This window comes from Manacus vitellinus, unplaced genomic scaffold (genome assembly GCF_001715985.3).
Source record: "Manacus vitellinus isolate BGI_N305 unplaced genomic scaffold, ASM171598v3 scaffold_67_pilon, whole genome shotgun sequence".
NCBI classification, from domain to species: Eukaryota; Metazoa; Chordata; class Aves; order Passeriformes; family Pipridae; genus Manacus; species Manacus vitellinus.
The window spans coordinates 190005-209631 of NW_021940737.1; the positions used below are offsets into that span (position 1 = coordinate 190005).

At 37.6% G+C, this 19627-nt stretch overlaps 1 protein-coding gene across 6 annotated transcripts in view; it reads right to left on the bottom strand.

Annotated features, from left to right (window-relative positions):
* Positions 1–3273: 3273 nt before the first annotated feature.
* The window catches only part of PRKACB (protein kinase cAMP-activated catalytic subunit beta), a 35884-nt gene continuing 19530 nt past the window's right edge, over positions 3274–19627 (bottom strand). For all 6 annotated transcript variants that reach the window (XM_018083743.3, XM_018083742.2, XM_018083745.2 and 3 more), the window contains 7 exons: positions 16612–16710; positions 16184–16266; positions 15530–15656; positions 13249–13344; positions 11623–11745; positions 9418–9582; positions 3274–6213 (listed from right to left, as the gene is read on the bottom strand). In XM_018083743.3, the coding sequence (XP_017939232.1) occupies positions 6088–6213; positions 9418–9582; positions 11623–11745; positions 13249–13344; positions 15530–15656; positions 16184–16266; positions 16612–16710 (819 nt within the window). In that variant the 3' untranslated portion in view covers positions 3274–6087. The remainder of the gene's footprint in view (positions 6214–9417; positions 9583–11622; positions 11746–13248; positions 13345–15529; positions 15657–16183; positions 16267–16611; positions 16711–19627) is intronic.

The window sequence follows — 19627 nt, forward strand, 5'->3', positions numbered from 1 at the left end:
GACAAAAGGCTAAAGATAGCACTGGTGTTAAATAAGTGTGGAGGGAAGAAAGGCAGAAAACCTGCGGCCAGGATACAGCAGTGACTTGCTACCAGCCTGGCATTCATTTTCAAGGCAATTAAGTGTGCAGTGCTAGATCAGAGCACAACAGCCAGTCAGCCTCAGTTTACATTCCACGCAGTTACCTGGGTACACTCCTGTAAGGTAAAACCCAGGATCTGCAGATGTGCAAAAACTTTTGTCAAAGCTGTGGGTATCAGGCCCAGTGCCAGGGTTCAGAGCTGTGCAGGTGCACAGGCTGAGTCAGTGACACAGCTCCCTGCCTGCAAGCCTGGGGGGAAGAGCACAGCCCAGACTTACCGACAAGGCAGGGCGGCAAAGGCTCTTGGTTTGTCCTGATGGAGAGTCCCTTGAATCTTTGCACTAGTATCCTAAGGTACTTTTTATACAACATGCGTTATCCAACTGTTTTTTGTAATCAATAAGATGACTAGTGTTGCACCCTCCTTGTACCAGTCTAAGAACGAACGTGTACAGCAGCTGACTGCAATGCAAGGCAGCGATACCTTTCTGCTTTTGCTTCCTCTTGTTTCCAGGACTGAATTGCTTAAATAAATCTTCCTGCATGTGAATTATATCCACTTCACTGAGAATTTCCTGCCCTACTTACTTTGCTGTGCAACTTCTTACTGTGGTAGTCGCTCATATTTAATAAGCTTCTGTCCGGACATAAAGCCTTGTTATTTTAAAACTTATACTTTATATTAAAAAATCATTGTAAAAAACACAGCTCATTGTGCCCACACTAGCAGTAGGACCTGCCACACATGAAAACATCAAGTAGAAAGATGAGGGTAAAGATGGAAGAAATCGAAAGGACATCCCAATCAAGCATTCATTTTGTTGAACTGTAACTTAGATAACTACATATACATTCAAAGTAGCAACGTAGATACACGGTAAAGAGCAATACTTCTGGGAGAAGGCAGTTCCTGTGATATTGCTGTGTACACCAAAGCATTAATACACCACTAAATGCAAATGGGGTGTTGGATTATTTTTTTTTAATTTAATCAAATTATCTTGGTGGGGGAAGAATTTCAGACAGTTAATCAAGCCTTCCAACACTCCAGTTTTCTCTTTGTTGCCCTAATCACCAGTAATTTTTCCTGGAATTGACTGGACACACTCAGAATGAACCACACTGTCTGCCTGGCTGCTGAGACCTTGCTCCATTTGTGTCAACATACCTACAGCTGTGTCCTTTCCAATTTTCCACAGCACCTTGGAAGCAAAGGCAAAGGAGGATGTTTCTGATGACTACCTCCCAGCAAAGGAAAATGTTACTGTGGTTGCCTACGTATGGGAACAGATGCCTGACCTCCGTCCTCAAACTCCTTCCAACTACAACAACCGTTCATCCTAAAGAGCTTTTGTGCTGCAACCTTGTACACATGTTGGGCAGTGCCTTTATCTTGTCCTTGGCACAGATGCCTCACCTACAGCCGGGCTGCTTCTAACACAGAGAGCAGCATTTGCAGTCAGACACTACACTGCCACTGTGTGATCTATCAAAATCTAAACCTTATAAATGCAGCACTAGTAAGAAATATGCAAGTTTGTCACTGGGTTGCTTTTAAACTTCAAAACAAAGAGCTACATAAACACAATTCTTAGTATATTTGACCTTCTGAGGGAGGGAACAGGATAACCAGGCTGTAAGGATTCTAAAGGAACTTTTACCGGCTTTGAAACACAATGTTGGGAACTCATCCCCAAGATTTCATGGAAACCTCAAGCTGCTGTTATCCCACTGAGGTAAGAACTTTTTGTAGTAGTCAATTATAAAAATAAAACACATTTTCAATATATGCAAGTTCCTTCAGACAGGCATTCCTTTTTGTAATATAAAACCCCTCCCCAAATCCAAACCACAAACCAACAAAAAAAGGTAAAAATGTGACTAGACCTTAGATTTAATTAATACTTTTACTCATCATCAAACTCAGAAGTTAGGGAAGACATCCTGAGATCTTATCTTGCCTCAAGATACTAAAAAAAAAAAAATCCAACACTTCACATAATCCCTATGTAAGATGACAAATATCTACTATCTATAAGGCATCCTTGTGGAGCTCTACCCCTTTTACTGCCCAGTCTGACATTAGACACTTGAATTTTACCCTTTATGTCAGAGGACTCAAATCAGTTGATTCCTCAAGCCTTCAATTAAAAACATTTTTTAAATGTGTGCAAGACCCACACTTGTAAAACTGTGTGGTCAAACTCTTTTTTTTCTGCTTTTAATCGTCAAACACATCCAGATAAGCTATGTACACCCCAGCTGGAGAATGGAACTGTCTTTTTACCATTTTCTTATGGAATGTTCTCAAAATTCTGATCTGGGATAAGTCCTCCTCACACGCAGCAAAGCAGAACACATCTGAATGACATGTTCAAATCTGCGGCTCAACATGCTGTATTTGCATGGGAGCTGTAGTAAAAGCAGAAGGCAATACTTTTGCAGGTTTTTTAGCTCAGCTTTAGAAACAGTACAAAGGCCTTTGAACTGTAACGTAGCAGTAGTCCTACGAAACCAAGCAGCCAAACCCGCAGTGAGCGGGGGCACAGCAGCAGCAGCAGAGGCCAGAGCTCGGCTCGCACAGCAGGAAGAGGAGGAGCTGCAGTACAGAGCAGGTACCGGGGCCTCTCCTAACACCACTTGCAGAAAAAGCCTCAAGACAGACAATGCCAAGCCCACGAACAGTCTTTACTTCTCTCAGTTATTTCACAGCACAATGAGACACAGCACAAAGTTTGTACAGTGGGATCTGCAGACAGTTTAAAAACAGGCAATTATCTTTAATAAAAAGCATTGAGTCTAAATGAAAATAATATGAAGACAAACAATACTGAAGCTAATGATCACCTTGCTTGCTTTTGATTGTCTAAAAAGTCCAAGACTTGTCATAGTGCCTTTAATGTTCTCCACATCACCTTCTCCAAACACCCTAGTTAGTGTAAAGCTTAATGTGCCTCAACTCATATGTGTGGGTAGGTTTCACAACCTTTTCCTCTTGCTCTCAAACCCTACTCGCAGTGTGTGGGGAGGTGCAACAACTCTCATCATACAACATTCTGATTCACAAAGAAGCAGCACAAGTGTTGTACATAATTTAATTTGCACTTCTGTATATAAATGTTTACTATATTGCACACTATTGCAGCACTTAAAAACATCTAATTATTTGCAAAAATTAGTAAAATACTTTAAAGGATTTAAAAATAAGGGTTTTAATGCAACTGACAAGATAATAAAAAAAGCAATTTACTTAATGAGATACAATCCTTTATGTTGGAAATGAAAGTTACATACAACTAGAGTACAATTAAAATATACCATATAGTTCAACACTTAATTCCTCAAATGTGTAAAATTAACAAGCTTCTACTGTCATAGATATACAATTTTTCCATATTGTGAAAAGGATTTTTCAAATTAAATACAGGTAACATAATATTCCGTAGTTATATTTCACGACTGTGTTTAAATGAGAGGGTTGTATAATACTCACATTGTCAAATGTACTCACTAATGCCTTGGAAATTGCACACTTCCCCTCCTTTTCCAAAATAGAATCTCGTTTCCATACTGAAGTCTATTATGCCATATTGGAAAAGTGTTTAACTTGCTGACAGGATTTTCATAAAATTAAAAAATAGCAGAATATCATGGCATTATGATGACTTTTCCACTTATGCCCATGTAGAATTTAATCTGGATATCAGACAGACACGTCAGAACCAATTTCCTAGACTTTTGTCTTATTGTACACGCAAGATGAATGATTACAGTATATTACAAAACAGAAAAATCTCTGAACCTTTCTAGAATTATAAATGTAATGATTAAAAATTAAAATCATAACAGAATCAAATTGTGATCTCCAACATTTATTAAAATCTTTAAAGTTCATAAACGACAACAAAGTTACTGTAGAATTTATCGCATACAGCTAGCATACAGCAGCATGTCCTTGGTCTAAATGAAATACAAAAGATTTTAACATTTTCATACAAAGGATTTCTTTAAATTTATTAATGTGACGATATATCTTTGTTACATAAAATTTGCTACAGCAAAGTATCTTATACTTTTCTTGCACGTATGTATATATGGGTGGACAAAGACTGCATTCAGTGTCAGCCTCCTAATGACGTTGTGCAAAAATGCTCAACAACCTAAACACAGAGAATGTTGGGTGGTACGTTTCAGAATCTTTTGTAAAATGTCTACAAAGGCTTTTCTTTAGGGAGTCTCATACAGATTAAAAGGAAGGAATGCCACCAGCTGTTGATTTGCTCTGGCATTCAAACAAATACAATGGCTATGTATCAATATAGCTCAGTTTTTAAAAAAACAATTCATCCTTGTATGCATGTAAATTTATGATAAAACATGAGTCTAGTTTAAACTGTTTAGATGTGCTGTTTTAAGACAGGTCACTGAGACAGCCAGAACCAAGTGTAGAAATAAAACTACTATGAATAAGTTTAAAAGCAACCCCCAGAAAAGTGCTGAGCCGCTGATTATTAACATTGAAATAAATGTGTAGAGGTGCCCAAAGCTAGCACATGGTAGCAATATCTTTTAAGTCAGTTGGTGAGAGTATACAAAACATAATTAAACCCAAATACCTGTATCTGTGTGACATACATTCTGGTTGATTGAAAGAAAGTAGGTTAGAAACAAAGACAATGCAACTAAAATAAATTCAGCTGTTGCAGTTTTTAAACTTTCTCTCTTTTCTTCGTGAATGAAGTGCTGTAATTAAAAAGAAAATGATTGTAGCAGTACTCCATCCTCAGTTTACTAATATAGTATACCAGAATAAAAACTTGGCAATAACCTCTTATTCTTAACAGCTAACAAAAAATAACCGTGTTCATCCAGCGATGCATCTAGAACAATATTTTGCATTTGCTAAACCATTTATTTTTCACAGCTAATGGCAGAGCGCATTTTGCTTTTTGTGGCATGATGGTTCTTATTCTAATGGATGCCTTTTGAAACAAAAAAGGCTTGAAACAAGGAATACTTTGGGAGCCCAGACATTGGCTACTTAAAAAAAACCCCACAAAGTGAATCAGAATGAATCATATTCTCTACAATACTGACCAAAACTTCCTTTAAGTGTTTAGGTTTCTTGATCTTAAAAAAGCCATTTTATACCTGCCAACTGAAATGCTGGTAAGTTGACTCGGTTTAATATGGTCCAAAATCCAGACCAGGTGGAATTCCTGCTCTCACGGGACTGTAAGCTTTCCATGATACAGTCTGGTTATGGCAACTTACCTACTGCCTAGGTGAGAAATATGAAGGAAGGAGGCAGTGACAAAAAACTGCAGGGATGTAGAAAACCAAGGCACAGGGTCTAGCTACTGTCCCCTACTTAAGCCATCCAATTGATTCTACTGAATTTTGGTCAGCCTCCAGGAAGAAATGTTTTTAAGTTAATTTAGCAGACATTTATATGGCGATAAATACTACCTTCAAAAATGCTAAAAATGTTGGCTAGGTTTAGTCTGAGCTACTAAAAAATTATTATAAATTGTAGCATCAGACACAAGACAGACATGAATTATTGGCTGGCACAGACTAGAAGCAACATTTATCTTTCACTTCAGTCTAAATCACACTAGCCGCAACACCTTCCATTTCACTCACACAAATAATACATTATTCAAAATAAAATGGAGCATTCTTGGGTAAAAAACTACTTCATTTCAAAGGGGGAAAATGAACAATACACAGAAACAAAGAACGACAGAAACCAAAGTTAAGTAGGAAAGTGGTCTATTATTCTGTGTTACTGCACAAACAGTGCTTGCTTAATTGTGCCTAGTTAGAAGGGTTGGTGCAAACTGCACACATGGAAGATGGCAATAAAGACCTCAGTCGGCTTTGTGGAATGAAGTAACTAGGTAACTGTTTTGACATATGATGGTCTCAGCTCCACCTCATCTGTTAACAGAGTGCAAAGATCCCAATGTGAGCCCTGATGTCATCTTGTCCTCTTACTCCTACTAAAAATCAGCAAATTCTTTTGCACATTTTTCTGTTAGAGACGCACGAATATCTTCTTCTTCATAGTCATCGAAGTTGCTGGTATCTCCAGGACCTCTGCACTTTGGTATGAATGGAGCTTCTACCTGTATTGGTGGGAGACACAAAAAAGCACATGAAATGTTACTGGCCAATAGATTTAACATTGTGATAATGAGCACAGCAATATTTCCATTAATCCTCAAATCCTGCCAAATCAGGTATTACAGGCTAAAGTTGTGGCACATAAATAAAGCCAGCCTAAGAAGGTACAGGCCTCTAGATGTGTGAATCTAAGCTGAAAAAGACTAATATCTCACTGACAAACACCATTAAAAAATTACTTCCACTTTAAAACAAAGTTTAGTTCTCTCCTTGCAGAGGCGATCCTGCTCCCTTCAACTCATCAGCTCTGTGGCACAGCTCCCAGCACAGTCATGGCAGAGTAGACTGATTGCCATCTACACTACACAGAAATCTTAGGGCAGTTTGGAACCCCTCTCCTTCCTACTTACCAACGACCCTCTCTTTCCAAATAAAAACAAACCTGAGCGTAAAAGAATTTGTTCTGCCTCTCCTACAAAGCTCCTCCTAGGACCTAACTGTAAGTGAGAGGTGAAAGCCTTTTCAAAAAGGCCACAATGAGACACAAGAAATGACATGAAGGGGTCACTCAAAGACTGTACCGTAAGGAAAGCCAAAATAAAGCAAAATGATGGAGGCGATGCAAATTTAAACCTGGAAACACAAAGTAATCAGACGAGTGTCCCTGCCCCGAACATCCCCAGCACTGAGTGTGCCAGAGGCAGCACGGTGGGGAGACAACTAAGCAGGGCAGGCACAGCTCCAGCTCCAGCTGAGGCAGAGGATCATATCACACTGTGCAACCAGGTAGATTAATGGTGGTGTGGATGTGCTGTGTGTGTAAATCAGTAAATTAAAGAGGTACAGCACAGACCAATACAAATTATACTCTGCTGACTTTGGGCAACAACACTATACACCCCAAGAAATCATACTAACTTTTGCCTTTGTGCAACTGTCACATGTGTATCCTTTTGTTCCTAAAACAATATACACGTTTCAGTGATTTACCCTGACTGAACACACAGCCTGTGTACATAGCTACCCTATAAAGCCACACATTTACCATTATCTGAATTTCTGTCTCTGTGTCTTCTTAAACTGATTTTCGGTTACTCTCTTACAGCAAAACTCAGAGCACAGAAAATATCACATTTACTACTGGAATTTTAGAATGCTGTCAAATGAGACACGTCAGACCTTTTCCTATTACCTTCACTAAGGAAATTGCTAAAAAGAGATTGCAGGAGATAACAGCAGCTTATAGTGGAAATACCTGTTTGGCCCTAAGTACAACCATATTATCAGGCAGCATGTTAATAAATAGCTATGCAAACACACAAAGAAAACAAGACTTGATCATATCCAAAATATTAAGTAATTGACTGGTTCACTTATGACTGTAGCATTAAATTTAAAGAAAAAATAATAAAAAAGAAATAAATCATTCACATGACATGAGCTGCCAAGGAACACGTTTATTCAGGAGAATACATGCTGTGGTAACAACCACTGTGAAAGGCTAGTATAAGCCCAAAGTTTATTGCTGTATTTCTATGACTGCTTAGATGATATTACAATGTATGCTGTTGTTTCATGCCCTTAGTATTACAAGATTTATTCCTTATAATGAAAAGCTTCAAGCTTATTCAGCATCAGTTTTCATAACCCTTTAAATCTTGTAATGGCTATTTTGACTGTACTACTTCTTAACATTTTAAAATATTTCTTATTTCTGCAAAAGTAATTCTCTACAGCAGTGCACTAGGAATGCTAAGAATATTTAGCACAGTATTAAAACATCTGATTTAATCTTATGGAGCCTGAGTGTCCCCAAACAGCCTACCAGCAAATGAAACTGGGTGCATATAAATCCACCTTGCAAACAGGCATTAAGAAACCAAAGAACGATAATTACAAATCTGCAATGGGAAATATTTTCTTAAAAATATCTATACTTAATGCAAGGAATACAGGATGTGTTAATTGTACCCTGTCTAGTAGTAATTAATACATTAGTGAATAATTCAATAACTGTACTGTCACATTTGTGTAGACAAACAACCAGTTTCTTTTTATAAACTATTGTAAGTATTTAGCTATGGCCTTTGAAATACTGCTCTTACAAGCAGCAAGTTTATGTCTCTATAGTTAAGACTGTTAGTGTTTCAAATTCAAACCAATTTTTTAAAATATTATCACTTGTCTCTAGCCCTTTTCCAATACTGAGACTCAAAATTATTTCTCCACCTGAGTCTTCTGGGACAACACCAATTTTAGTCTTCTATTGCCGTGTATTGAAAAACGAAGAATTCAGAGGTTACATTTAAGTGAATAAATAATTTCTTAGGATTCTGTTTCTAGTTAACTCACTAATCTACAAATATTTAACTTTGACTCTACATTCAAAGGGAGAGGGAGCTTTGGAGCTACTGGAGCCTAGACTGAATTATCATCATCCTCATCCCTTCTGGCAGCTCTGCTTCATTCATCCTGGCAGCACAAATGTGTTGCCCTCTAACAGATACATTAATGGCTGCTCACATGCTGAAAATATTCCCAATTGTCTCTATTGCTTTTGTTCTTATGCAGGTCCAAAGCCCAGTGCAGACTGGGCATGGATTTTCTAAAAACCACATTACAAGTTGTGTTGATCAGGGAACTAGAAAACCATTCTTAAGATGCCAGAAAAAAAAGCATCCAGCTCTTCCCATCGCCCCAGCCTATGGAACTGCAGTCAGTCCAAGCATGGTGTCAGGAGACAAAAACTCCAAACGAGGAGGAAGGACGTTCCTTTAGGAGAAAAGAAAGAAAAGCTCTAGCTTTGGCTGGAGCTTCTCCACTCTGAAGCACAGGCTGACTGCTAGGAGCTGGCTGGAAAGGAAAACAGATTCCTCTCTGCTGTGAAGGAGTATTTATAGATGCCACTACAGCAGGGGTTAAATGAAAAGCAAGAGAGGCAGGAGATGGCTCACTTCGAGATAATCCAGAAACAGACTAAAGCACAACACGTGTTAAAGAGAACATCAATGTTCATAGAGGTTCGGGATAAAATACCAATAAGAAACAATCATAATCGATCAATACATATCCTTTGCAGTCTTAAAAGATGAAACTACCTCTACCTTTTAAATTGATAGATTTAGGGAAAAAAACACCAAAATAATTAGAAATTTTACTTCAACCCCTTAAGGACCTGTAATAGTTTTGACCAGGAAGAGTCTTACCTTTCTCTGATAAATGGCAATCCAATCTGTAGTTGCAAACCACTTGTGATTCTTTATGTCATTTACACCATTCTTGAGATTTCCATATCGTTTGGTCAAATCTACCTGGAGTAAATTTCTTAGAAGATCCTTTAGGTCTGAACTGAAGTGTGATGGAAACCTCACCTAAAATTATATACCCACAACATTAAAAAATATTATACAAATTTGATTCTTCTCCCTGTGAAGTGAAACAACTTCATACAAAAGGAAACAGTGGGCCCATTTTTCTATCCTTCCTCTAAAACCAAATCAAGTAGGAATGCATGAAGTGAGAGATTATTATTGTTGCACATGTATTTCTGTTTCAAAGAGCCTTTATCAACAGCATTACCCGGTCCATCTACCATTTCTTGAGCTGAAAGTTTCTAGTGGGCAAAATATTAATTTAGCTAAGAGTGATATAAAAGCCAAGTTTAACTTAAGTTGGTGTCTCACCAACACAACATAATCTCAAGACATACTCAACTATTTTCCAGGAATAAATTTTTAGATTATATTATATATATGCACACATGGGAGACACAGTACAGTACAGCATATATACAGCATATAAATATATAGACATGCTCTGAAATAACTGTAAATTCAGCAATCATATATGAAAAGTCAGTCTGGAACTTCATGCTGTACTGCAATCTGTCTGATAACTAAATGCACCAAGATTAAAAGTCTTACATAACTAACATAGCACTATTTGAAGATTGCATGTGAGTGACTTGCAATTTATTCAAACCTGGCTAAAGGATATATTTGAAGATGATTCCTGGGATATAATTACAAAGGGTTTTACTAGCAAATGGTCTGCTGACACCATCTGAGATGGCAGAGAGAAGGAAGGGAAAAAGAACAAGCAGAAAGCTATATTTGTCATCCTCACAGTCTCAGTGTTCGACACTCCCTATATTCAGCTGATCAGTTACGATGTAAATACAGAACATGGAATTACTTAAAATAAAAACATTTGTGATATCAAGAAGTCTAATTATCAAGGACACTGCTTTAGTTCACCTATCAATATAGCTCTATTGTACATTATGAGAAATTAACAGGTTTTAATGACTGTAGTATCCAGACCACTTAGAACTAAGGAAATATTAACTCAAATTTTTAAGTAGAGAACTAAGAGAATGAGGTGGAATGAAAGACTCAGGTTATAAAGAACGGCTAGCTGAAGACTGAATGTTAGAGTTTCCAGAGTTCATGCCCAGTGCTGTTTCTGCAGCCATCCATCCATGGACTCAGTAAAAAAGGTAGATGATCAACAGTACAGATGTCAAGCCAATCAGATAAAACTGCAAAATTGCCCAACTTTTTTTCTTTTCTTTTAGCTTAGAAGAAAAAGATTTCTTTAAAAATAGATGTTTGTAAATTATTTCCCATATATTCATAGAAACAGCTGAAGGTTCACAGTATTAAAGCCTTTCAAAGAGCAACAACCTTCTTGATTTCAAAAAGAATCAATGTCAGTGCAGTGCACCACAGGCCTGCTGAGTGCTGCCCTTGATTAGAAGCAGAGGTACCTGGTGCAGCACTGCTGTGTCTGTGCAGGGACAAGGGAGACAGTAACTGGAACAGATCCAGTGAGCACAGAGAAACAGAGACAACACTGGCTGGCAGAAGAAGCTGCAGAGTGAGTACATTTTGGTGCCATTCGGCACCAAAGGTAAGAGATATTAATTAAAAATAAAAGGGAAACATTGGAAACACTTTTTGAAAATTTTATACAACAATGAAAACCAAACAGAACATTAGACATGTCTTGAACTACATGACTGCAGAAGTAAAGAGACCTACTAGGAATGGTGGAAACCCTTCAGAGCTTCTCAAAAACTGCAAAAAAATTCTAGGAAATAGCTAGGCAAATTAAGCATACAGCTAAATAGTTGTTAATAGTCAGATAATTTCAATCCAAGCATGAAGGGATATAATACCACAGTGTCTGTAAATATAGTAATTGGCATTTTAAATTTGAAGGCAAGGAGCAGATTTTTAGAACTTTGATTTTCAAGTTACAATGTCTGTAGTTAAAAAGGGGACATGACACACTTTTCCTATGTTCTTTCCAAATTGCTGTCTAGCAGCCAGTAAATTCTGCATGTCCTCCACCAAAAAACAGGCTCTGCAAAGACAAACAGCTGTGCTTGTGAAAACACACAAACTTACCTTGCCAGACACAATCTTCTCGTAAATTTGAATGGGCTGATCTGCAAAGAATGGGGGATACCCAGCTGCCATTTCATAGATTAACACTCCTAATGCCCACCAATCCACTGCCTTGTTGTAACCCTGGATAAAAACATCCCACTGTTAGTACCGCTTCTAACACAGATTAAGATTTCCAGTATATACCTATGGATTACAAAGAAAGCAATTACATTGTTTGTTCAATACAGAGTTTACAACCTAATTCAAAACAAACTGGCAGTCCCAGATTCCAAGAGCAATACACTGAAACCCTAATGCAGCACTGCCAGTGAAACAGTGAGAGAAGGGAAACGTTTTGCACACATTTGTGTGATGAGTGCCAGTGGTGTCTTTACAGTGATGTGACAAGAATCCCTAAGAGACAGAAATGGGCACAATTTATTTATTTACTTAAAATCAAAACTATCTTATTACAGAATGATTGAAAATTCTTCAAAGCTTAGGGACATTTCATTAAATATCACGGTATTTCCTAGATGGTGTACTGTCATCTTTCTTCTTGATTATCTGCATTTCAGAACATTCATTTTCATATGCAGTGAGCTAGCTACAAGAGCTTAGAAGTTTAGTTAATAAGCTGTTATAGTCATTTACGATATGATCTTAAAAACCTGAACATTAAATCATTAGTAGGTCCCATTCAGTATTACAAAAGTCAAAAAACCCACCAAACCTATCAATTTCATATGTGTTCCCTGACATCTTTTACAAAGCTCAGGGCTCAGATTCAGTCTTTTCTGAAGAATCTACTACGAAGAATTTGTAGTAGATGCATTGCAATTTATTCTGCTGTTTTAGCTGCACTGGGGCAAAAAAAGGTACAAAGAACCAACATTTTTTCCCCAAATAGACATGGATTTTGTTTATTTTTGAAGACCTGCTAAGGTATTTAATTAAACCACACACTAAATGTGCGATTTAACATTATGCATTATGACTACTTATAGCATAAGCAGTTCTATAAACTATATTTTCCCCTTGCAAAATATATAGGGCTACAGTTAAACAGCTATATGATTAATAATACTTCTATGTTTGAACACTTAGTGCAAGTACCAGACAAACGGATCAAGAGTAAGCTTACAGTGCATGTACTTTAGGTGTAAAACCAGTGGATTGTCATGTTTGATTTCATGGAAACTGCCTTAAACCTGAAACACTCTGCAACAAGTTATGTGATGACTACTGATTCATCCCCTGTGTGGTTCCTGTTACCTCTGGAGTTCCTGTTCCAGCCTGTTAACACTTCAGAATGTAATCACTGAGCTTTGTTGTTCTGATAAGGATGTTAGTTAATTAACTTATTATAGAGTTTTTAAATCTCTTTTCCCCTCACAAGTTACATGGCAAGTATATGTAGAAAGTTCTGTACAGTACTGTGAAAACTGCTGATTTGGCCAAAGTTTTAGCATACTAAAAAATATTTACAATGCAACGATTGCATTTTATGTAATTCATAAAGAATCGACCGGTCAACATTTGATTTCTCGAGGTATCAGCAATTGTTTATCCCTCAGAGTTTAACAATTAGGTGGTTATATTTTAACTGCATCAAATGCATGGCTGAGTAACAAGACGAAGTACCTTGCTGAGAATTATTTCAGGTGCCAGGTATTCTGGAGTCCCACATAACGTCCAAGTTCTTCCTTTTACTCTTTTTGCAAAGCCAAAGTCCGTGACCTATCATCAGAAGAAATAAATTGACTGTAAGTGCATTGCTACGAAGAAATTTAAAATTAGTACTTTTGAAATCTTTTGGAAAATCATTTTATTAGAGGAAAAATTTATTTCTCAAATCACATAGTAGCATATTATCAGATGTACCTTTAGTTCAGTTCTCAATAAACAGAAGGTTTCTCATTATATAAGAACATAAAGTAGGTATTATCACCTGACACAAGCTTCTACGTGTAACTTAAAAAATCAGTGGGAACTGTGGCTTACTAATCTTCCACATGCACTGCAATTACATTATTCATTTTTCTTATACTTTTCACATTGGGCTGTTTGTACTGCTGAAAGTTTAAAGAACATGAATAAGATATTTATATATTTCTTTAGTTAGCAAATAAATGAATCACAAAAAGGGTCATGATATCCAAGAGTCTTGTAAATTTAGAATTTTATTGCATAAGTGTATAAAGGTTTTATGTAAAATTAGTGTGGAAATAAGACAACATAAAAGAGGTCTTCCCGTCATTTCTGATTCTGAGTATCTTTGAAAGCATCACCAGAGTCAAGTTTGTTTACTAGAGCCCTGGGGGAAAAATGTAGCAGTAATTGTATTCACAAATGGCAAGTACTTGGCCATTATAAATTCTTCCTTTCACTTGTCATGTTTTCTGCAGGAAGTTTTCAGAACTCTGTGTGCAATATCACACTCTCTGTGGTTTTCCCTGGACGTATATATTCCTGTGGAATGTATACAGCAGCCAGGTAGTTACATGTGAAATTCTGTGATTGGTTTGAAGCTACCAAGTCTATTTGTTTGGGGATCCTTTTCTTCTGTTTCCTCCTTCAGGGTATCAATTTCAACCCATTCCTCAAGAAAGCATATTGTACTGCAATGAAAATCATTGCTAATTATACAGTAACCCTGTCCTGTACACTAGCATCACAATCAAAGAAGCCAAACTCCAAACTACCAAGGCAGCTTTTGCTTCATTTTTGGTAGAAACAACAGCATCAACAGCTGGAACTGAACAGAGTGGGTGACGTGTTGACTAGACAGACCTGCTTCAGTTAGCAAAGAATCATTTCTGTGTTTGGGAATGCACATCAGCCTATGTAAGAATGATACACTACAGACACAGGACAAACAGTAATGGCTTTAAAATGGAAAAAGAAAATGAAGTTTGTGCAGCATCAACACAGACAGTGTGCAGCACCTGTGCAGCATCACAAATGAACACAAATCTCCCTCTGCACACCAGCAGGAAAACACAACTGTTGCATAGAGAGAGTTGCCAACTCCGGACTAAGCCAGTCATAGCTTTATATTAATGATGCTCCCCAACCACATCAAAGGAACTTGTATTTATCTTCTCCCTACAGTATTATTTTACTCTCCACGCAAAATTATTTTACAGTTATAAGCTGTTTAAGATATGACTCCTTTCCACTTCCCTCGAACATTTTTATGATGTATTTTCTTGTTAGATTCCGCTATGGCAAAAGGTGATACACTGAGGAACGAAGAACTTCCATAGTTTAGGGACTGTAAAGCATTGCAGAGTGCTTGTTGCTGCACACACTGCCTTCCCATTTGCCATTTAGATTAAAAACATAAGAGTTAAAAGGAAGATGAGAAGGTGCCGAGAGAGACTGTTGTAAAACCAAAGTCATCATTTGCAGCACTGAAATTCTGATCAGACCTCAACTCAGCTCTTACTCCAGATGTCTGAGAAGGCCAGGGCTCTCCAAGGGTGGGATTCATCTGACAGACATTAAGTACCACAGTATCAGTGTTAACATCCGAGCTGGTTTTCCCAAACTACTTATACAGACAATGCAGAGAAACAGATATTTTAGGGCACCTTTCATCTTGTTCTAGGGCAGACGTATAAAATAGGTCAGATGAACAGAGCCATGTAATCACCTACTTCTCACCACAGACCCCAAGGGAAATCTTGACAACTGGCTCAACTGCAGACAGCTCCGCTGTGCATACTTAATTTCAGTCAGAGGAAATACAACCCAATGGTTTTAACCATTACTAAGCAGCAGGGCATTTGAATACTCCCCAAAAATAGGCTAACATGCCAAACAGCTTCAGACCATTTATTCTGAACACATTTTCTAGAATTACCTAAATCTACACAGCAAGACAAGACTCCACTCCCTAAATATATGAAAAGTATCATACCTGGATGTATCCTTGCTGATCAATTAAAAGATTTTCAGGCTTTAGATCTCTGTAGATGAGGTCTAATGAATGGAGGTACTCAAATGTTAGCACTATCTGAGCTGCATAAAACCGTGCATGTGGTTCACTGTAAAGAATTAAAAGAATATTAATTACCCCAGTGCTATGCTAAGGTACTGGAGCAACCACGTAACTGCCAAGGAGAGACAAACAAAGCATCTTTTAATCTGTTCTTTTACTGTGTAACAAGAAAAAGCAAAAGCAAATGTTTTAGAATTGATACATGCATTCCCTAAATTTAAGTCTTGCAGCTAAGATACACATGCAAATCAAGATGAATGTATCCCACAGTGCAGAGCTTAAACTTCAAATTTTACTTTTAGAAGCTATCATCAGTTTCAGTGACAATATCCATAGGGATTCCAAGATTTTACAATGCATAGATCACAAATGTCTGTATTAACCAAGCAAAAAATAAGAAATAATTACAAGTTCTTCACTGCCTGACTAATTTAAGTCCACTGATAAAGAGGTAAATTAAATGCATTTAACCCTTCAGAATTTTTTCTTCAATGCTAACAAATTTTATAAAACCCTCTTTCCAAATTAGCAACTTAAGCCTTTTTAAAGGAATAATGTCATTAATACTTTTACCTGAACCTTCCGATTCTTCTTAGATGTGAAAACATTTCACCACCAGGAACATACTCCATTACCATGTATAAATTAGAATTGTCCTACAGAAACAAGTAAACATACACAAATACACATTAGGCATGCTACAGTTTCTGTAATTCCTACATAGAATGTATTTTACTAAAGAATGAAAATGAAAAATTGTAGCCATCCAATGGCCCTGACAAATATAAAGCAACATGGGTAGAAATTCTTGTAAAACTGCAAAAGAAGCATCATATATCTCAAGAAATCTATTTTAAAGTAAATCTGAATAAAGATAATTAGTGAGTTCCTGACACAGAATGGTGTGTAAGGGACCTGAAGGAAGAGAGGGAAGATGCTTAGTGCAAGTTTAAGCATGTACTTCCCTGAAACCCAGCAACTACTTTCAAAATGATGGTTACCTTAAAAGAATACTCCAGTTTAACAAGGAAAGGAAAGTTCACCGCTTGTAATATTCTCTTCTCATTCAGTGTGTGTTCTATCTGCTTCAGTTTGACGACCTAGGAGACAAAAAAATACTCAGTTTAAGTGTGACATTTTATAGTTGTTGATAAATTTTTCAGTCCTAAACAATTAGTTGAAAGCAAGCTACGTAACTTTACATAATGAAAAACCTTATGGATTACTAGTACAATAACAGTGCCAAGAAAGGATTAAAAAGTCTAACAACATTTTAAAGAGTAACACTTGTGCAATACAGTTGGCAGACAACTCTATAGTGTTTCTTCCTACTTGCTGAGCATAGAAGATAGTAAGGAAAACCTCTCTGCATTTCCTTAAGAATTGCTTATGCTTGTAATGGAGATACTTCTGCAGCAGTTCAATAAAATCCATTTGATCTTTGGACCCTTTGTTAAGAAAGGCAGGAGACTGTGTTGGACACATTTAATTCTGAATTTTGTTATCTGTGAACAGGAGTAAACAGACTTACTTTATATAGCTCACACATTAGTGAGAAAACTAAGGAGAATACAAATTCAGAATTTCCGTTCTTGTAAGCAATAGTTACTTCTTGGAATCCATTAAAATGTTAAGCTGCTAACATGGGGGCAAGTTGCTGATTTCTGATCATTGCTCTTTCTCAGTCAATAATAATTGGTTTCCTTGTGTTAAACCCCAACATTGCGTAATCAATTATTTCCATTTTATTTAATCCCTACTGCACAATTTATCTATATCTCATTTTGAGAATGGCATGATTTCCAAGTAAAATTACTTTTTTTTTTCTTTCTCCATAGGAAACAAGGAGAAAATGTACAAGAGTGATCAAACAGTGGTTTTGTGTTTGGAAATCAAATCTAACTGCTATAAATAACAGATAAGCAAGATATTTCAACCCTGACTGAAACTGTATTTAAATTTAACTTTTAGATACAAAAAGGTAGTACCAACAAAAAACTCACTACTGCTTTGAAATAAATGCCATGCAAAACTAATAGTGACTTAAAAATACTAAATCTCTTTTGAGTCACAGATCTTTAGTGACCAAAGAAAAATTTTGCTCAAATCAGCTCATCTGTGAAAGGTGTGCCCTCCACCCCTGGAAAGCTACAGTACTGGAATGTTCTTGTCCATCCAAGCAAGGAACCTGAGGCTTTAGTCTGGGAGGTGTCCAGCTGCAGTGCCAGACAAGGCTTTGCCCCCTTCCTGCATCTGCTTCCTGCACCTCCTCCCCGTGGGGGAGATGGAGCAGTGCCCAGGCTGAGGGTGCTGTGGGACATGGGGAACACCAGCCTAGGCCTCCCACAGCACAGCCCTGCTCCCCCTGGAGCTCAGGCTCAGGGCTGCCCACTGCCAGCCCACTGCCAGCTCCTGGGACACAAAGGATCCTGCTAAGGGCAGATTCTCCAGGAGCTCATATTGGAGCTCAGGCTCAGGGCTGCCCACTGCCAGCTCCTGGGACACAAAGGATCCTGCTAAGGGCAGATTCTCCAGGAGCTCATATTGGAGCTCAGGCTCAGGGCTGCCCACTGCCAGCCCCTGGGACACAAAGGATCCCTGCTAAGGGCAGATTCTCCAGGAGCTCATACTTGAGCTCAGGCTCAGGGCTGCCCACTGCCAGCTCCTGGGACACAAAGGATCCTGCTAAGGGCAGATTCTCCAGGAGCTCATACTTGAGCTCAGGCTCAGGGCTGCCCACTGCCAGCTCCTGGGACACAAAGGATCCCTGCTAAGGGCAGATTCTCCAACAGCTCGGCTGTGTCCCAGCTCTTGCTCATAATATTTTCTTTCCAAAAACCATTACAGAATGAAACCAGCCAAGCAACAGTGTGTTACAGCCTTTCTATCACAAGGCAGACAAAGGAATAATATCCCTATATACACAAACTACTGGCTATACCAACATCAACTATATTTTCTTTTCATAACCTGACGAATCAAGCTTAAGACTGGATAACAAAGGCATAGACTATATGCTTTCTCTTATTTCAAGTAAATTGGAAATGAAAAATTATAGGCAGCCTGCCCATTGTCTGATTTCAGACATCTGTATATTTTCTATAATAGAATAAGTGATAGAAATGTGTTCTCCCTAATCCATCTCCTATTTTTTCATCAGTTAATGGAAGCTACTAATACATTTTTAATAGAACACAAATACATAATTATATATGCTAACTAAGTTGAGTTGAAAAAGCAGATATTTCATAAAGGAACACATCAAGACTTCTGATTACAGACAAAACCATCTAATTTACTAAGAGAAGACTGATGTCTGGATGCAAACATGTTTTAATCCTGTGAATCATTTACTGCAAGTCCACTGCAATTGTTAAAAATGTGACTTTTTGCTTTTGCCAGAAAATTTTATAACTATAGCCTTCCAATTTTGAGAGGTAGTAATGAATTTAATGAACTTTGTTTTAAAATCCTTGAGTATTTTTATAGCAGCTTTCTGAATTAAGATGTAATTTCATAAACTGTTCCAGTGACAACAACTCAGCCATTCATAAAAAAATGAAACAGCTGAAAATGTGAAATGTGGTGCTGGGCTCTCTGTGCAGCAGTGGATGCTACAGAGCTCTCCCCACAGGAGGCCACCAGTCATACTGAGGTAATGAGGAGGTGCATTTCCACACAGATGGAAATGCTCTGGCCTGTGTTTCAGTTGTGCTATGTTGGAATGTCATTTTAATTTAAATGGATTTTTTAAAAAACATAAGTTAGAAACCATTGTTAGAGAAGAATGCTTTAGTTGCAAAAAAATGAGCTGTTCCAAGTAAAAATAAAAAATAATGTCAGATTTGACACCAAAAGAAAAGTTTACTTTAATTCCTCCTTATCTGACCATTATAAAGTAATCCTTAACTAAATGAACCATTATTCATGGTCCAGGACCCCAGATCACGTGTGAAGAATACTGGAACTGCAACTCAGGCAAACCAGTGTGATTATGTCACTGCCAGAGTTCCATTA